The sequence below is a fragment of the Pygocentrus nattereri genome, chromosome 9, assembly GCF_015220715.1.
Source record: "Pygocentrus nattereri isolate fPygNat1 chromosome 9, fPygNat1.pri, whole genome shotgun sequence".
In the NCBI taxonomy this organism is placed as follows: Eukaryota; Metazoa; Chordata; class Actinopteri; order Characiformes; family Serrasalmidae; genus Pygocentrus; species Pygocentrus nattereri.
This window is the reverse complement of record NC_051219.1, coordinates 32,158,399-32,172,450: the sequence shown is the minus strand read 5'-3', so window position 1 is coordinate 32,172,450 and position 14,052 is coordinate 32,158,399. Positions and strand designations below refer to the sequence as shown.

Genomic DNA, 14,052 nt, shown 5'->3' with positions numbered 1-14,052 from the left:
AGAGTAAGAATATTTATATAATCCTCTGGGTTTGCTATTAGAGATAGTAGACAGCACTGAACATGTGCAGCGTCCTTGATGCATAACACTCAGTGGGCACACTGATCACTGAGACAGATGCACGCTGCAGGGCAGTCCAGCGGGTCAGCTGCTAACTCAGCATGGGCCAACTCTTACTGCCTTATGAACTCTGTGAGACAGCTGGCTGAGGACTATGACACTATGACATATGTACAGGTGTGGCCTGTGTACTTTCTTCAGTGTGTGAAGGTCAGTCAGAGCTGAGAGTGTTAAACATTACATTTGAACCCTTTTTCTAAAAATGTAAAATATACAAAATGGGTCAAATATATTAAAAAAGAGTCTAGTATATTAGTCAAGTGCACAGTTTAGTGCTAATGTATAAAGAGTACACTGTAGAGCATAATGGCATTAATGCTGCAAGTCTAAAGAGCAATAATGTATAGAGATATAAAGGTCTAATCTTGAATACAATGATGTAATGGTCTTATGTAGAGTATACTGATGTAATGGTTTAATGTATACTGATGTAATGGTTTAATGTAGAGTATACTGATGTAATGGTTTAATGTAGAGTATACTGATGTAATGGTCTAATGTAGAGTATACTGATGTAATGGTTTAATGTAGAGTATACTGATGTAATGGTCTAATGTAGAGTATACTGATGTAATGGTTTAATGTAGAGTATACTGATGTAATGGTTTAATGTAGAGTATACTGATGTAATGGTTTAATGTAGAGTATACTGATGTAATGGTCTAATGTAGAGTATACTGATGTAATGGTTTAATGTAGAGTATACTGATGTAATGGTCTAATGTAGAGTATACTGATGTAATGGTTTAATGTAGAGTATACTGATGTAATGGTCTTATGTAGAGTATACTGATGTAATGGTTTAATGTAGAGTAGACTGATGTAATGGTCTAATGTAGAGTATACTGATGTAATGGTTTAATGTAGAGTAGACTGATGTAATGGTTTAATGTAGAGTATACTGATGTAATGGTCTAATGTAGAGTATACTGATGTAATGGTTTAATGTAGAGTATACTGATGTAATGGTCTTATGTAGAGTATACTGATGTAATGGTTTAATGTAGAGTATACTGATGTAATGGTTTAATGTAGAGTAGACTGATGTAATGGTCTAATGTAGAGTAGACTGATGTAATGGTTTAATGTAGAGTATACAGATGTAATGGTCTAATGTAGAGTATACTGATGTAATGGTCTAATGTAGAGTAGACTGATGTAATGGTTTAATGTAGAGTATACAGATGTAATGGTCTAATGTAGAGTATACTGATGTAATGGTTTAATGTAGAGTATACTGATGTAATGGTTTAATGTAGAGTAGACTGATGTAATGGTCTAATGTAGAGTAGACTGATGTAATGGTTTAATGTAGAGTATACAGATGTAATGGTCTAATGTAGAGTATACTGATGTAATGGTCTAATGTAGAGTAGACTGATGTAATGGTTTAATGTAGAGTATACAGATGTAATGGTCTAATGTAGAGTATACTGATGTAATGGTCTAATGTAGAGTATACTGATGTAATGGTCTAATGTAGAGTATACTGATGTAGTGGTTTAATGTATAGGTCTAATGTAGAGTATACTGATGTAATGGTTTAATGTATACTGATGTAATGGTCTAATGTAGAGTATACTGATGTAATGGTTTAATGTAGAGTAGACTGATGTAATGGTTTAATGTAGAGTATACTGATGTAATGGTCTAATGTAGAGTAGACTGATGTAATGGTTTAATGTAGAGTATACAGATGTAATGGTCTAATGTAGAGTATACTGATGTAATGGTCTAATGTAGAGTATACTGATGTAATGGTCTAATGTAGAGTATACTGATGTAGTGGTTTAATGTATAGGTCTAATGTAGAGTATACTGATGTAATGGTTTAATGTATACTGATGTAATGGTCTAATGTAGAGTATACTGATGTAATGGTTTAATGTAGAGTAGACTGATGTAATGGTTTAATGTAGAGTAGACTGATGTAATGGTCTAATGTAGAGTAGACTGATGTAATGGTTTAATGTAGAGTATACAGATGTAATGGTCTAATGTAGAGTATACTGATGTAATGGTCTAATGTAGAGTAGACTGATGTAATGGTCTAATGTAGAGTAGACTGATGTAATGGTTTAATGTAGAGTATACAGATGTAATGGTCTAATGTAGAGTATACTGATGTAATGGTCTAATGTAGAGTATACTGATGTAATGGTCTAATGTAGAGTATACTGATGTAGTGGTTTAATGTATAGGTCTAATGTAGAGTATACTGATGTAATGGTTTAATGTATACTGATGTAATGGTCTAATGTAGAGTATACTGATGTAATGGTTTAATGTACAGTATACTGATGTAATGGTCTAATGTAGAGTATACTGATATAATGGTCTAATGTAGCATTTACTGCTGAAATGGTCTAATGTAGCATATACTGATGTAATGGTCTTATGTAGTGTATACAGATGTAATGGTCTAATGCAGTGTATACTGATGTAATGGTCTAATGTAGCGTTTACTGATGTAATGGTCTAATGAAGCGTATACTGATGTAATGGTCTAATGCAGACTATACTGATGTAATGGTTTAATGAAGCATTGACTGATGTAATGGTCTAATGTAGTGTATACTGATGTAATGGTCTAATGTAGCATTTACTGATGTAATGGTCTAATGTAGTGTATACTGATGTAATACTCTAATGTAGCATTTACTGATGTAATGGTCTAATGTAGTGTATACTGATATAATGGTTTAATGAAGCATTGACTGATGTAATGGTCTAATGTAGTGTATACTGATGTAATGGTTTAATGAAGCGTTAACTGATGTAATGGTCTAATGTAGCTTATACTGATATAAAGGTATAATGTAGAGTATACTTGCATAAGGGATTAGTAGGAATTACACCATATTACTTGCAAAGGATTTATTGGGAAAACTACTAATATGTTCATACTGACATAATGATTTAATATACTGATATAAAGATGTAACATACTGGCGACCTGTGCAGGGTGTATCGTGCCTTTCGCCCGAAGAATGCTGGGATAGGCTCCAGCACCCCCCCGCTACCCTGACGGAGAAGCGGCTTAGAAAATGGATGGATGGATGGAAGATGTAACATGTAAACATCAGGGTTTAGTGTAGGGTATACTAACATAAGGGTCAAAGTTTTAATATAGAGTATTTTATTATATGGATCTAATGTTAATAGTCTAATGCAGATTACACTGAAATAAAGGTTCAAGGTGGAGTATAGTAATCTAATGGTTTAATGCAGAGTATACTGACACTCTGTTACAACGAGTAAATGGTTTCTCTCACCAGCTCCTTGTCCGTGATGGGCAGGATGGTCAGGTGTTCCTCTGCTGTCCTGGTGCTGCCCAGCTCCTGGTTGCTCTTGCTTTGTGGTGGAGGGGGTTTACCCTCCAGCCTGCGTGCTGGTCGTTCACCCTTGCTTCCCCCGGCTGCTCCGGCGCTCAGCTTGCGCACTGGGTTGGTCAGCCACTTCTTCAGTGTGCTGACAGAACGGCGGGATCCGGGTGAGCTCGGGGCAGAGCTGCCGGACGCCTGGGGGGGCAGAGAGGCCACAGACGTAGAGATACTGCCCTCACTGCCTGCTGCGGAGTAGGAATCTGCACAAGCATGGAGAAATAAAATGTAAATAAATGTTTCATGAAGAAAAATAGATAAAACTGCCTAGCATGTGTGCTCCTATTGACAAATATATATACCACAGGCCAAAGGGTCGGAAGCAACATTAACTTTGTAAAAACATGAAAATGTGGTGTTCAGGAGATTATGGACAGTAATGTTTATTTACACTGAACAAAGAGTCTCTCACTGGCTAAAGAATTCGGTTCTTGATTGATTCTCCTTCTCAGAGTTTTATTATGGCCCTAACCTTATTCACCTGATTCCCCTATTCACATGCTGCTGAATGCTTAATGAGCTGAATGTAGTGAGCTACAGTAGGAGCTAATAAAAACTGCTTTATGTAACAGATTTTTCTGAAGAATAAAAAGGTGTGAAGGTTTTTCCCACATACTACATGGGAGTGCTCCACTGTAGGTTTTCATTATACCAAAGCAGGAGCACACCTCATACAACTAATCAGTTCTTTGAAGACTGAGACCTATGGAAGTACATCAGTCTGTACGTCTGTGTAAAATAAAAATGAAAAAGTAATAAGTAAAATGGGAATGTATTCTAATATTTGATTTATCAGACATGCTTCTGCTTGATTAGAGTGAAAACCTGCAGAAACACTGGCCCTTTGCAGATAAGACTGGTGACCCCTGTGCTAGACTATTATAGTATAGCACTGCAAAAAAAAATGAAATAAAATAAAACTTCTTCATATGAACTAGCTGTCAGTAAACAAGTTGTAATGTATTGTGCTGGTTGTAGCAATCTGACTTAATTGTAAAAAAAAATTCAAACTTTAAAAACTGCTCACACACAGTTGCATAACACCAAACACAGACATTGGGAGCTATGATTCAGTGTTTCTGCTCTGGTCACACTCCAGGCAGTAGATGTGCACATGTGTATGTGAGTGTTCACATGGTTTCAATGATCTGACTTTATGAGAAAACCAGAGAAACAACAAAGTCATTTTTACACATAAGCTACTTGTTTTACTTTTTTAAAAACACTTTTAAAAAGACAAAAAACCTACAGTGGAGGTTAAGGTTAGAGTTTTGGGTTAGGTTGTCACTGTCACAACAAAAATTCATATCAATAAAATGTTTTCAGGAAAAACAAAGCAACATTCTTAAGTTTGATTGGAAGTTAATGAAACAAGATGTTTTTCCAAATAATTTTGGAGCACTTTTTTGGTCCTTTCATCATGAATGGCAAGGCAACTGACATTTTCAAATTCTGCAAAAAATACAATTCATGGTTTGTTGTGACAGAAAGGATACAAAACAGTGTAAATAATGTCCACCTAAGAAAACTGTTCATCTATCTGCGCAGTATGTTTCTCCATGTAAAAACACCATTTCATGTTTAAAAAAAACATTCAAACAAATATTAATGCACTAAAAATTAACCATGATGTTAGGAACTGGTTAGGAAAACGAAGGTTTGTTTCCAGATTTCTCTTTTTTTGCCTAGTCCATCACCTGAAAAACTGTTTTAATTTTTATTTTGTTACAGTTAAGTGAACATACTGACACAAATTAGTACTTTTTGTATTAATTTAAATATTAATATTTTAAGCAAATAAATGCATACTGTTCAGATCAATAGCTTTTTCAAATATAATTTTCTTAACTGTCTATAAGTTTAGTATAATATTGCATATAATACATATGGAACATATTTTTATTAGATGGGTATTGTAGGTGATACTATAGGTATGGGAAATATTATTCTTACATACTTATGACCCAATGTCCTGACAATGCATAAAACATGTGTGAGGGTGTGTATACATGTATATATTGTTATGTGTGTGAGGGTGTGTATACATGTGTATATTATTACGTGTGTGAGGGTGTATATACGTGTGCATGCCTATGAGTGTACATGTCATGTCCGTGTGTGAGTGCCCGGTGCAAGTGGCCAATTCGAGTTGGCATGGCTCACATGGGAGTGTATGAGGCTGGTTGAGGGAGGACTGCAGGGAGCAGTGCTGGTCAGCCAGACTGCAGTGTGACCCAGGGGAGCTAAATATAGTCCCAGTCCAGCTGAGGCTGCGAGCGCAGTGCTGGTGTCATGGGGACCCTGGGAAGGGAGCAGGGGGAACAGCAGGGATGTGCACAGGAAGCACACTTTAATCCTCATCCACAGGAAAGGCAGCTAACTTTTCTGCTGTTGTTGTTTCTCACCATGTCTGTGGCCCGTTCCATTCCCCCTGCCCCCCTTTTCCTGCCCCTGCGTGGCAGCCATGTCTCGGGTTATCAAATGACCCTCTTCACTCGCCTGCTTCATCCTACCATCCATCCACAGCAGCCCCTGCCTGACCTCTGACTCAAACTTAGTGTTGAGAAGCCTGATTCAGTCTAGTGAACCAATTGTTTGGAAGTGTTTGTTTTAACGAATTAAATGTCCCAAGTGCATTCTCTGGTACTCCACACAAAATTAGATATGGCTCACATGTGAGTTTTGATGTGTTGATCACTATTGTTAAAATCATCAATGTATACAGTAACATTTGTAAATTTGCAATGCTGTCACATAAAATGTATAAATTTATATAAAAAATGTGTAAATTTGTGTAGATACCACAAAAAAGCTGTATTCAGACCAAATAAAAGCTAATTCTGTGGTTCCAGTTGTAAGGTAAGCATGCAGTGCACTCTCAGGTTAAATTTTGGCACACTCAGCTTACCCGCCTCCTACCTAAGACCAGTGCCATAGTGTGCAGATAAGTCTTTAGTTATGCAGAACATTCATGCAGCACAATAATATTGGACATCAGCTGTAGTTAGCAAGCAATCTTACTACTGAGGACATGCACTGCTTTTTAATGAACAGTATTAGAATATCCCAAAGAAAATACATACTACTATACTGTGTTAATCAAACAAAGCGCATTCTTCCATAGCACCCGTAGAGCTTGTTTTGCTTCACAAATTAGCTATTTAGGTATGTACCTCCTCATTTTGAAGCCACTTTTATTTCTGATGCACCTTCAGTGGTTTTGTTCTGGATCCAGGAACACACTGGCATTTTATGACTATATTAATTTGAATTATGAAACAAGCCTTCAGCCTACGCATGGAATGTAAGAATTGTGTAGATGTTTAAAAAAGTTGAATTCAGTTGGTCTTGAGAATCAGTTCAACTGGTTTATTGAAAAGAAGTTATAAATGAATTGGAAATCCTCAGCTTGCCAGAAATACACTCAGATGTATGCGCTCTTTAGTCCTGTGTCCTAAGGTTGAGCAACACATGTGGCCACTCAGCAGTACTTTCTCAGGTTGAACGATGCAGCACTTCTTTTCCAGAAACATTTATGAAAAATCGGGCTTGGAACTGACTTATGGAGAAAGTGCTCCTGCTGTGAAAACCACTTATTCCATTTGACAAAATTTTCCAGGTTAGCGGATGAATTAATAGTCTAATAACGGTGTTGATCTAAACCCAAGTGGAATCTAGAAGGAAATTCAAGAGGATTTGATTACACCTCCTACTGCTGAATGCTGAGCAAAGCATAACAGCTTTCTGAAAACCATATTGCCACGTACTGGACTGCAGAACGTGTGAATGAGGTGACAGACTGGCCATGTGTTTCCCTACACAGCAGGGAGGGATGGGAGAGCAGCTTTAGCCTGCAGTTCTCACTCACTTTTCTATCTACCTCTTTCTCTGAGCCCATTCGTATTGACTGACTTTTATAGAATTGCAATAAATTAAACTCAATACCCGGTTTTGAATTTTTGGGGAAAGGAATGTTATCGAGAATCAAGGGCTGCACAATGACCTTCTGGAGTGTAGAACAATCAGCTATTGTTTATAATATCCTCCACAAATCAGAAGTGACATACACTACGGAACAACGTGCTGTCCTTCACCTCAGCCTATACACATGTCAGAGTAGTTTAAGACTTTTCCATTCATTATCAAGTTCATTGCTTCTAGGGAATTACACAAGCCAAACGCACAAGCAGAACCAAGCACAGAGATGCCAAGAAGCCAGCCTTTAGTTCAGTTTATCACAGCGTACACAATTCAGAAAGATTGTTCTTCCAGGGTTCTTTAGTAAAGAAAATGGTTCTATACAGAACCATGATCACTTGAACCCCTTGCATGATCAAAGAATTCTTTGCATTGTGAAAGGGCTCTTAGATTGATGGAGAATGTGCCTTAGATGGCTCTATATAGAACCTTTTTGAAAAGGGTTCTTTCATTGGCTTGATATCATAGCAATAACAAAACCCTTTTTGTGCTATATAGAACCCTTTTCAAAATGGTTTTATATAGAACCATCTATAGCACTCTGAAGCTTGCAATGTAGTCAATGCTTTTATGATGCAAAGATGCCTGTAATCATGCCAAGGGTTCTGTGAGTGTTCATATTGGCATAATGCAAACTGCCTAAATGACAAACTTACCTCAACTTAAGTTACGTCGTTAAGTAATGGCAGTATATTATATACAGTTATTGGTAAAAATGAACAAAAGTACAGACAAAATTTCTACTACTAATTTTAGCTAAATGTACTTTTTTTCCATTTTTGTATGTCATACAGTGTCAGAAACCACACAGGTAAGACTATCTGAGATTACAACTCAATGCTGTTTGAGGCAATGTGTAATGATTAAGGTACACAGTTTGCGCGATGCGTAGTGCTGGGATATAAGCTGCTAGTTTATTAACCTCATCTCTCTAACCTAAAACCAAAGAAGCACACTTCAAACACTAAACATGTTTTGAATGCTTGACTAAAATTATGAACCATATCAAGATGGTGAGGCACAAAGTGGAGTATAATAAGATACCAGAAGGTGAGTGTAGCAGTGCAGTCCCAGTCCATTTACCTCACTATATGTAGATGACTTCATTTGATTTGATAACTGTAGCAAGCTGCTGGAAAGACTTACTTACTGTGACTCTGACTGAGTACTAATCCTTAGCTCTCTACGATGAAGTTTCATACAATCCTAATACTCCATGACAGAGGAAAGGATCGTGATAAATACCCAGAGATAGGCAGGAATAGGAGAAGGAGATTAAAGAGAAATCGGGTAAATGCGTCAGGGTGCATTTAGTGTGCATGCATGACCTTATCAAGCAGTTTCTGTAAAATGTACATTCACTGTGTTGTCCTCGCTGCACAGAGCCATTCATGTCCATCCAGTGTGCATTTTCACATTAGAAAAGCCACAGCAATGCTCTCTGCCTTTGACTGATGTGTGATTGGATTTCATAGACTTGACTCAAGGTCAATGACAGGCTTTCTGCCACACTAGCACAGTTCACTAAGCTCTGCATGCAGAGCAGAGCTGACGTTTTCTGGAACTAATGTTCTGTGGAAGATAACTCTGCAAAATAAATCTCACCAAGGCCCATGATTAACCCATAAAACTTTGAAATCACTTTTTGAGTATTTGTTGCACTGCATCACGGAAAGTCAGGGAGAAAATATTCAGGCCAAAAGTTTAGTCAAAAGTCTTAAAGTTTTAACAAGGTTGTAAAGTGCGACAGTTTGCGATTACTAAATTTGCAATTTAGTAAGACTTTTTTTTTATACTTTGCTGCAACAAAACGCAAGTGACTTGATGTGACTGTACTCGTAAGGATAGAACTGAAAAAGGCAGAGGTAGTGAGGCTGTACGCAGGCTAACTACGTTAGCTGCCTATAGCTAAAACTAAGATCAGTGAAAGCAGACAAAAACCTGGTGTAGAAGCATAGAGTCATTATTATCTATGGCTACTCCAGTTCTACAGTTCTACTGTTAGTGTTAACTCATCAGCTCATCTGAAGGAGCAGTTCTGCTACACAAACCTTGTGAATCAAACATGAAACCTACAAGTTAAACCTGCAGTTACTAGTAGATTTCCCTTAGCTAATCTTGCCAATTAAAACATGTCCACCACTGACTGCTGCAAAACATTTCATTGTGCAATAGTTTTTTTTAGCTTACTAGCAGCAGTTTAGTCTGTTCATATATTATGAGTAAGAACTATGATCTTGATATCAGACAAAGCCCTTGTTTTTTTCATATTTAAACCCAATCATGGAAGGTATTTTCCTAGTTTCAGTCAGTAATATTTGACAAAAAAATCTCACCAGCAGCTATTAATAAAACATGTTCAAAAGAAAAATATGTCTCTCTGGCTGTGTTTGCCCAAGACTTGGTAAACGTGAAAAATAACAAATGATGTGGATCCATCAGCCAGCCACAGAGGCTACCAGACCTATCTATCTATCTATCTATCTATCTATCTATCTATCTATCTATCTATCTATCTATCTATCTATCTATCTATCTATCTATCTATCTATCTATCTATCTATCTATCTATCTATCTATCTATCCAACTCATACAATTATGTGTGTATGGGGGAGTTGTAGTCTAGCAATATAGCTAGGCTCCAGCTTTCTAGTTAGATACAAACTTGAAATAACATCCACTGGGACAGATAATTCTTATAAGAAATGACAAAAAAAATGGTTTGCACATCAACAGAAACTGAAAAGAAAATAAGTGATCTAGAGCAAAGACAAGAGTGAACATCGGTGTAGCTGAAGCTGAGACTTGACCAGCAAGAAAAGTGACCTTGCACTACATCTGTTAGACAGATAATTATTTTGCATAACATATGTGAAACTAAAACAGCTATGGGCTTTTAGGGTCTCAGTCCAATAAAGGTAACATTAGGCTAGCTCTGTGGAATCATTTTATTAGCAGTGCATTACTTCATTTGTTATGAGAATAATTGGCATCATTAGTGACATACAATTACAACTAACGTACCATGCACTCATTAATTCTACCTTAGACAGAACATATGTACAGTCCTGCTCACCATTATTGGCACCCCTTCATTTTTTGCATAACCTGTACAATATCTTCAGAAATAAATGGAAATGTACCAAATTTATATTATCAGGATTTTTTAATTGGAGGTTCAAATTAATATCACGAAGAACAGTTTTTCAGCTTACATGCTGTCATTTCAAAGAAGAAACAAAAAAAACAGCATGTGCATTAATAAAGGCACCCCTCCTTAATATTTGGTAGCATACCCTTTGGCAGTGATGATAGCCTCCAAACATTTCTTGTAGCAATCTATAAGCTTCTTCCACTTCTTAGCTGGTATTTTCTCCCACCCTTCCTTTGCAGTTTGTTCAAGCTCTTGAATGTTTGCAGGGTTCTTTTTCCCAATGGCAGATTTCAGCTCACCCCACAGATTTTCAATGGGATTGAGATCAGGACTCATTGCTGGCCATTTTAAAACAGTCCATTTCTTCCTTTTCAACCATTCCTGTGTGCTTTTGGATGTGTGCTTTGGGTCTTTGTCTTGCTGGAGGACCCATGATCTTCGACTCAAATGAAGTTTTTTTACACTGGGTAGGACATTTTGCTGTAAAATCTCTTGGTAATTCTCTGATATCATGATTCCTGTGATACGGACAATTCCCCCAGTACCAGACACTGCAAAACAGCCCCACAGCATTATGGATCCTCCACCATGCTTAACTGTAGGTAGGGTGTTCTTTTCCTTATGCGCTTCATTGCGCCGTCTGTAAACAAACTGTTGGTGTGCATTACCAAAAAGCTCTATTTTTGTTTCATCGGTCCACAGAACATTTGCCCAGAAGGATTGTGGTTTGTCCAGGTACTCTTTGGCAAAGCTGAGTCGTTCCTTTTTATGTCTTTTCTTCAGCAATGGTGTCTTTCTTGGCCTTCGCCCATAAAGCTCTGCTTGGTTTAGTGTGTGCCGTATGGTACTTGTTGAAACCATGACCCCAGACTGTTCCAGGTTGCCCTTCAGGTCTTTGGATGTTTGACGTGGTCTTTTTTCCACCATTCGCACCAACCTTCGAAGACATCTCTCATCAATTTTCCTCTTCCCTCCACATCCAGGTAGGTTCTTGACTGTTCCATGCTTGGCAAACTTCTTAATAACATTGCGCACTGTTGAAACAGGCATACCAAGGTCTTTGGAGATGGCCTTATATCCTTTGGAGATCTTGTGTTTGCTAATAATAGCACTTCTGATGTCCTCAGACAGCTCCTTTGTCTTAACCATTGTGACAAAGGAACAGTGAATAACAATTGTTTTTTTAAAACACTCAAGTCATTATTCATTGGGTAATTAATGTCATATGGGCTCTGACAATTTATCACAGGTGATTCTCATTTGTGATTTAGCACAAGTGAGTCAAAATGTGTTTCCATACTGATTTACTGTAAAGGGTGCCAATACCAGTGCCACAACAAGCTTGAGGTTTTTCTATTTTTTCTCTCCTGTTGTTTTTAGTTTTAAATGTTGTTTATCATTTGCTCTTTTGTATCAAACAGAAGTTCTCTATAGAAAAAAGCTGTTACACTTGATAACTTTTTTCCAGGAGATATTCCACATTATGTACTTAAACATCATGGGTGCCAATAATGGTGAGCAGGACTGTATGTGTTTTGGGTGCAAGGCTTTGTCTGACTGTCGAGTTTCAAAACAGCCAGCTTCAGCTCACCTTTTAAAGCTAATTATTCAGTAACTCTTGAGAACTACTCAGAAGCTACTATCCTTACATTTTACAGTGTTAACTCTGTGAAATGGGAGAGAAAAAGGGCACTCATGGAAACTGGTCATGTATTGTTGAATTCACATATTTCATACACACAGTCCGAGAGGAGAAATTCCTGGTAGCTCCCCCATGGTGATTTCTCGAAAGCATGTGTTTCAGTTCAACAATGCCTGCAGCAGCCTTCAGCCACAAACCCAGCCATGGAAGCTCAGCCATTCAAGCGGTGTAAGGAGATCCAGAATAAAGGGATGAATGGATGGAGGGAGTGAGGAGTAGGAAAAGGGGAAAAAGGCCTCAGACAAACACAGCCCAAGTGTAACAGATGATAGGAGAAAATCAAATTCCAGTTTGCCATTGACTGTGTCACATTTTTTAATCCTCAGAAGACGCAGAGGCGATAACAAAAGGATGGCGTAATTCAATATTAAGAATTCCCCACTCATAACTTCTTAAAACGAGCAATTCAGCATTTCAATCAACACCACACTTATGTTTATAAGTGAAGAGAAGATATTTTATTAGAATTTGAATTTTAATTCAAAGGTAATATTGTGCGCAGATCTTTTTTGTCATTTTTTTTAACACTGAATTCAAATTCAAAACAACATAAAATGTAAAATGAATGTAAATATAATTACACACTGTGTAATTAAATACTTGCATTACATTTAAAAGGTATAAGTTTGGGGTAGTCATAGGCTGGAGGTTAGGGACCTGGCCTTGTGACCGGAAGGTCGCTGGTTCAATCCCCAGAGCTGACAGTACATGACTGACGTGTCCTTGAGCAAGGCACCTAACCCCCTACTGCTCTGGGGGGGTGCCACGGGTAGGGCTGCCCACTGCTCCAGGCAAGTGTGCTCACTAGTGTGTATGTGGTGTTTCATTTCATGGATGGGCTAAATGTGGAGGTGCAATTTCCCTGTTTTGGGACTAACAAGGGTCACTTAATCTAATCTAATTACAAATCAAGGTAAAATATGCATAAAATAAAAGTAATAACTCCTTCTAAGGGTTAAAAGCAATTAAAGCATAAACCCGTTTACAGCAACAATTTTATGGAGTTTTGCGGGAATAAGAAAATCCCTCAGTGTGTATGCGTTGTCAGAAGGGCTGTAGGCTTCTGAAGGTCAAGCAAACATGCTGTTGATTGTGAGATCAAACGATTGGCGGCTACTTGTTCTGAGAATAAAGAAGGACGCAGCTGGCGGTGCTTTTTCATGCACAGCTCCTGTGCTGTGGAGCAGCCAGCTATTCACTCTCAGCCTGAAACCTAATCTTAAAGCACAGCTTTACAGTTCGATATGAATGCCTCTAATTCCTCCGTCTTCTACAGTTTGAGATATCTCCTCTCCTCCACACTCTCCCAGTCTCATTTTCTGTCTGCGTATGAGTGTTTGCTATCTACTCTGGCTTTGTATATGAATCTTCTGTCACTATCTATGCACTTCTTTCTTCTCTGTCTCTGCTTTCTGCTTTTATAAGGGAAAAAGTGTGTGGAGACGTCTGTGAGGCATACTCGAAATGAGCTTGCTGTGTGACTTGTTGTTTGATGTGGAGGGATAGAGGAGCTGGGTGGGCTTTGAAGGGGTTTAGTTCAATTTGGACTGGCTTTGCCTTCCAGCTGTCACCCTGTGCACCCATTGTGGGATGTGGCATGACCCATGATGCCTGAACACACATTTACACACACAATCCTTCATGCATCACTATAGAGCTGCACAAATGTGCATTTACACCTGTTCAGAGGCTAGAATTACATTTCCAACAATGT

At 38.0% G+C, this 14,052-nt stretch overlaps 1 protein-coding gene across 2 annotated transcripts in view; it reads right to left on the bottom strand.

Annotated features, from left to right (window-relative positions):
• The window catches only part of arhgef25a (Rho guanine nucleotide exchange factor (GEF) 25a), a 135,322-nt gene that overhangs the window by 43,978 nt on the left and 77,292 nt on the right, over nt 1-14,052 (bottom strand). For both annotated transcript variants that reach the window (XM_017707953.2, XM_017707960.2), the window contains one exon: nt 3,396-3,706. In XM_017707953.2, the coding sequence (XP_017563442.2) occupies nt 3,396-3,706 (311 nt within the window). The remainder of the gene's footprint in view (nt 1-3,395; nt 3,707-14,052) is intronic.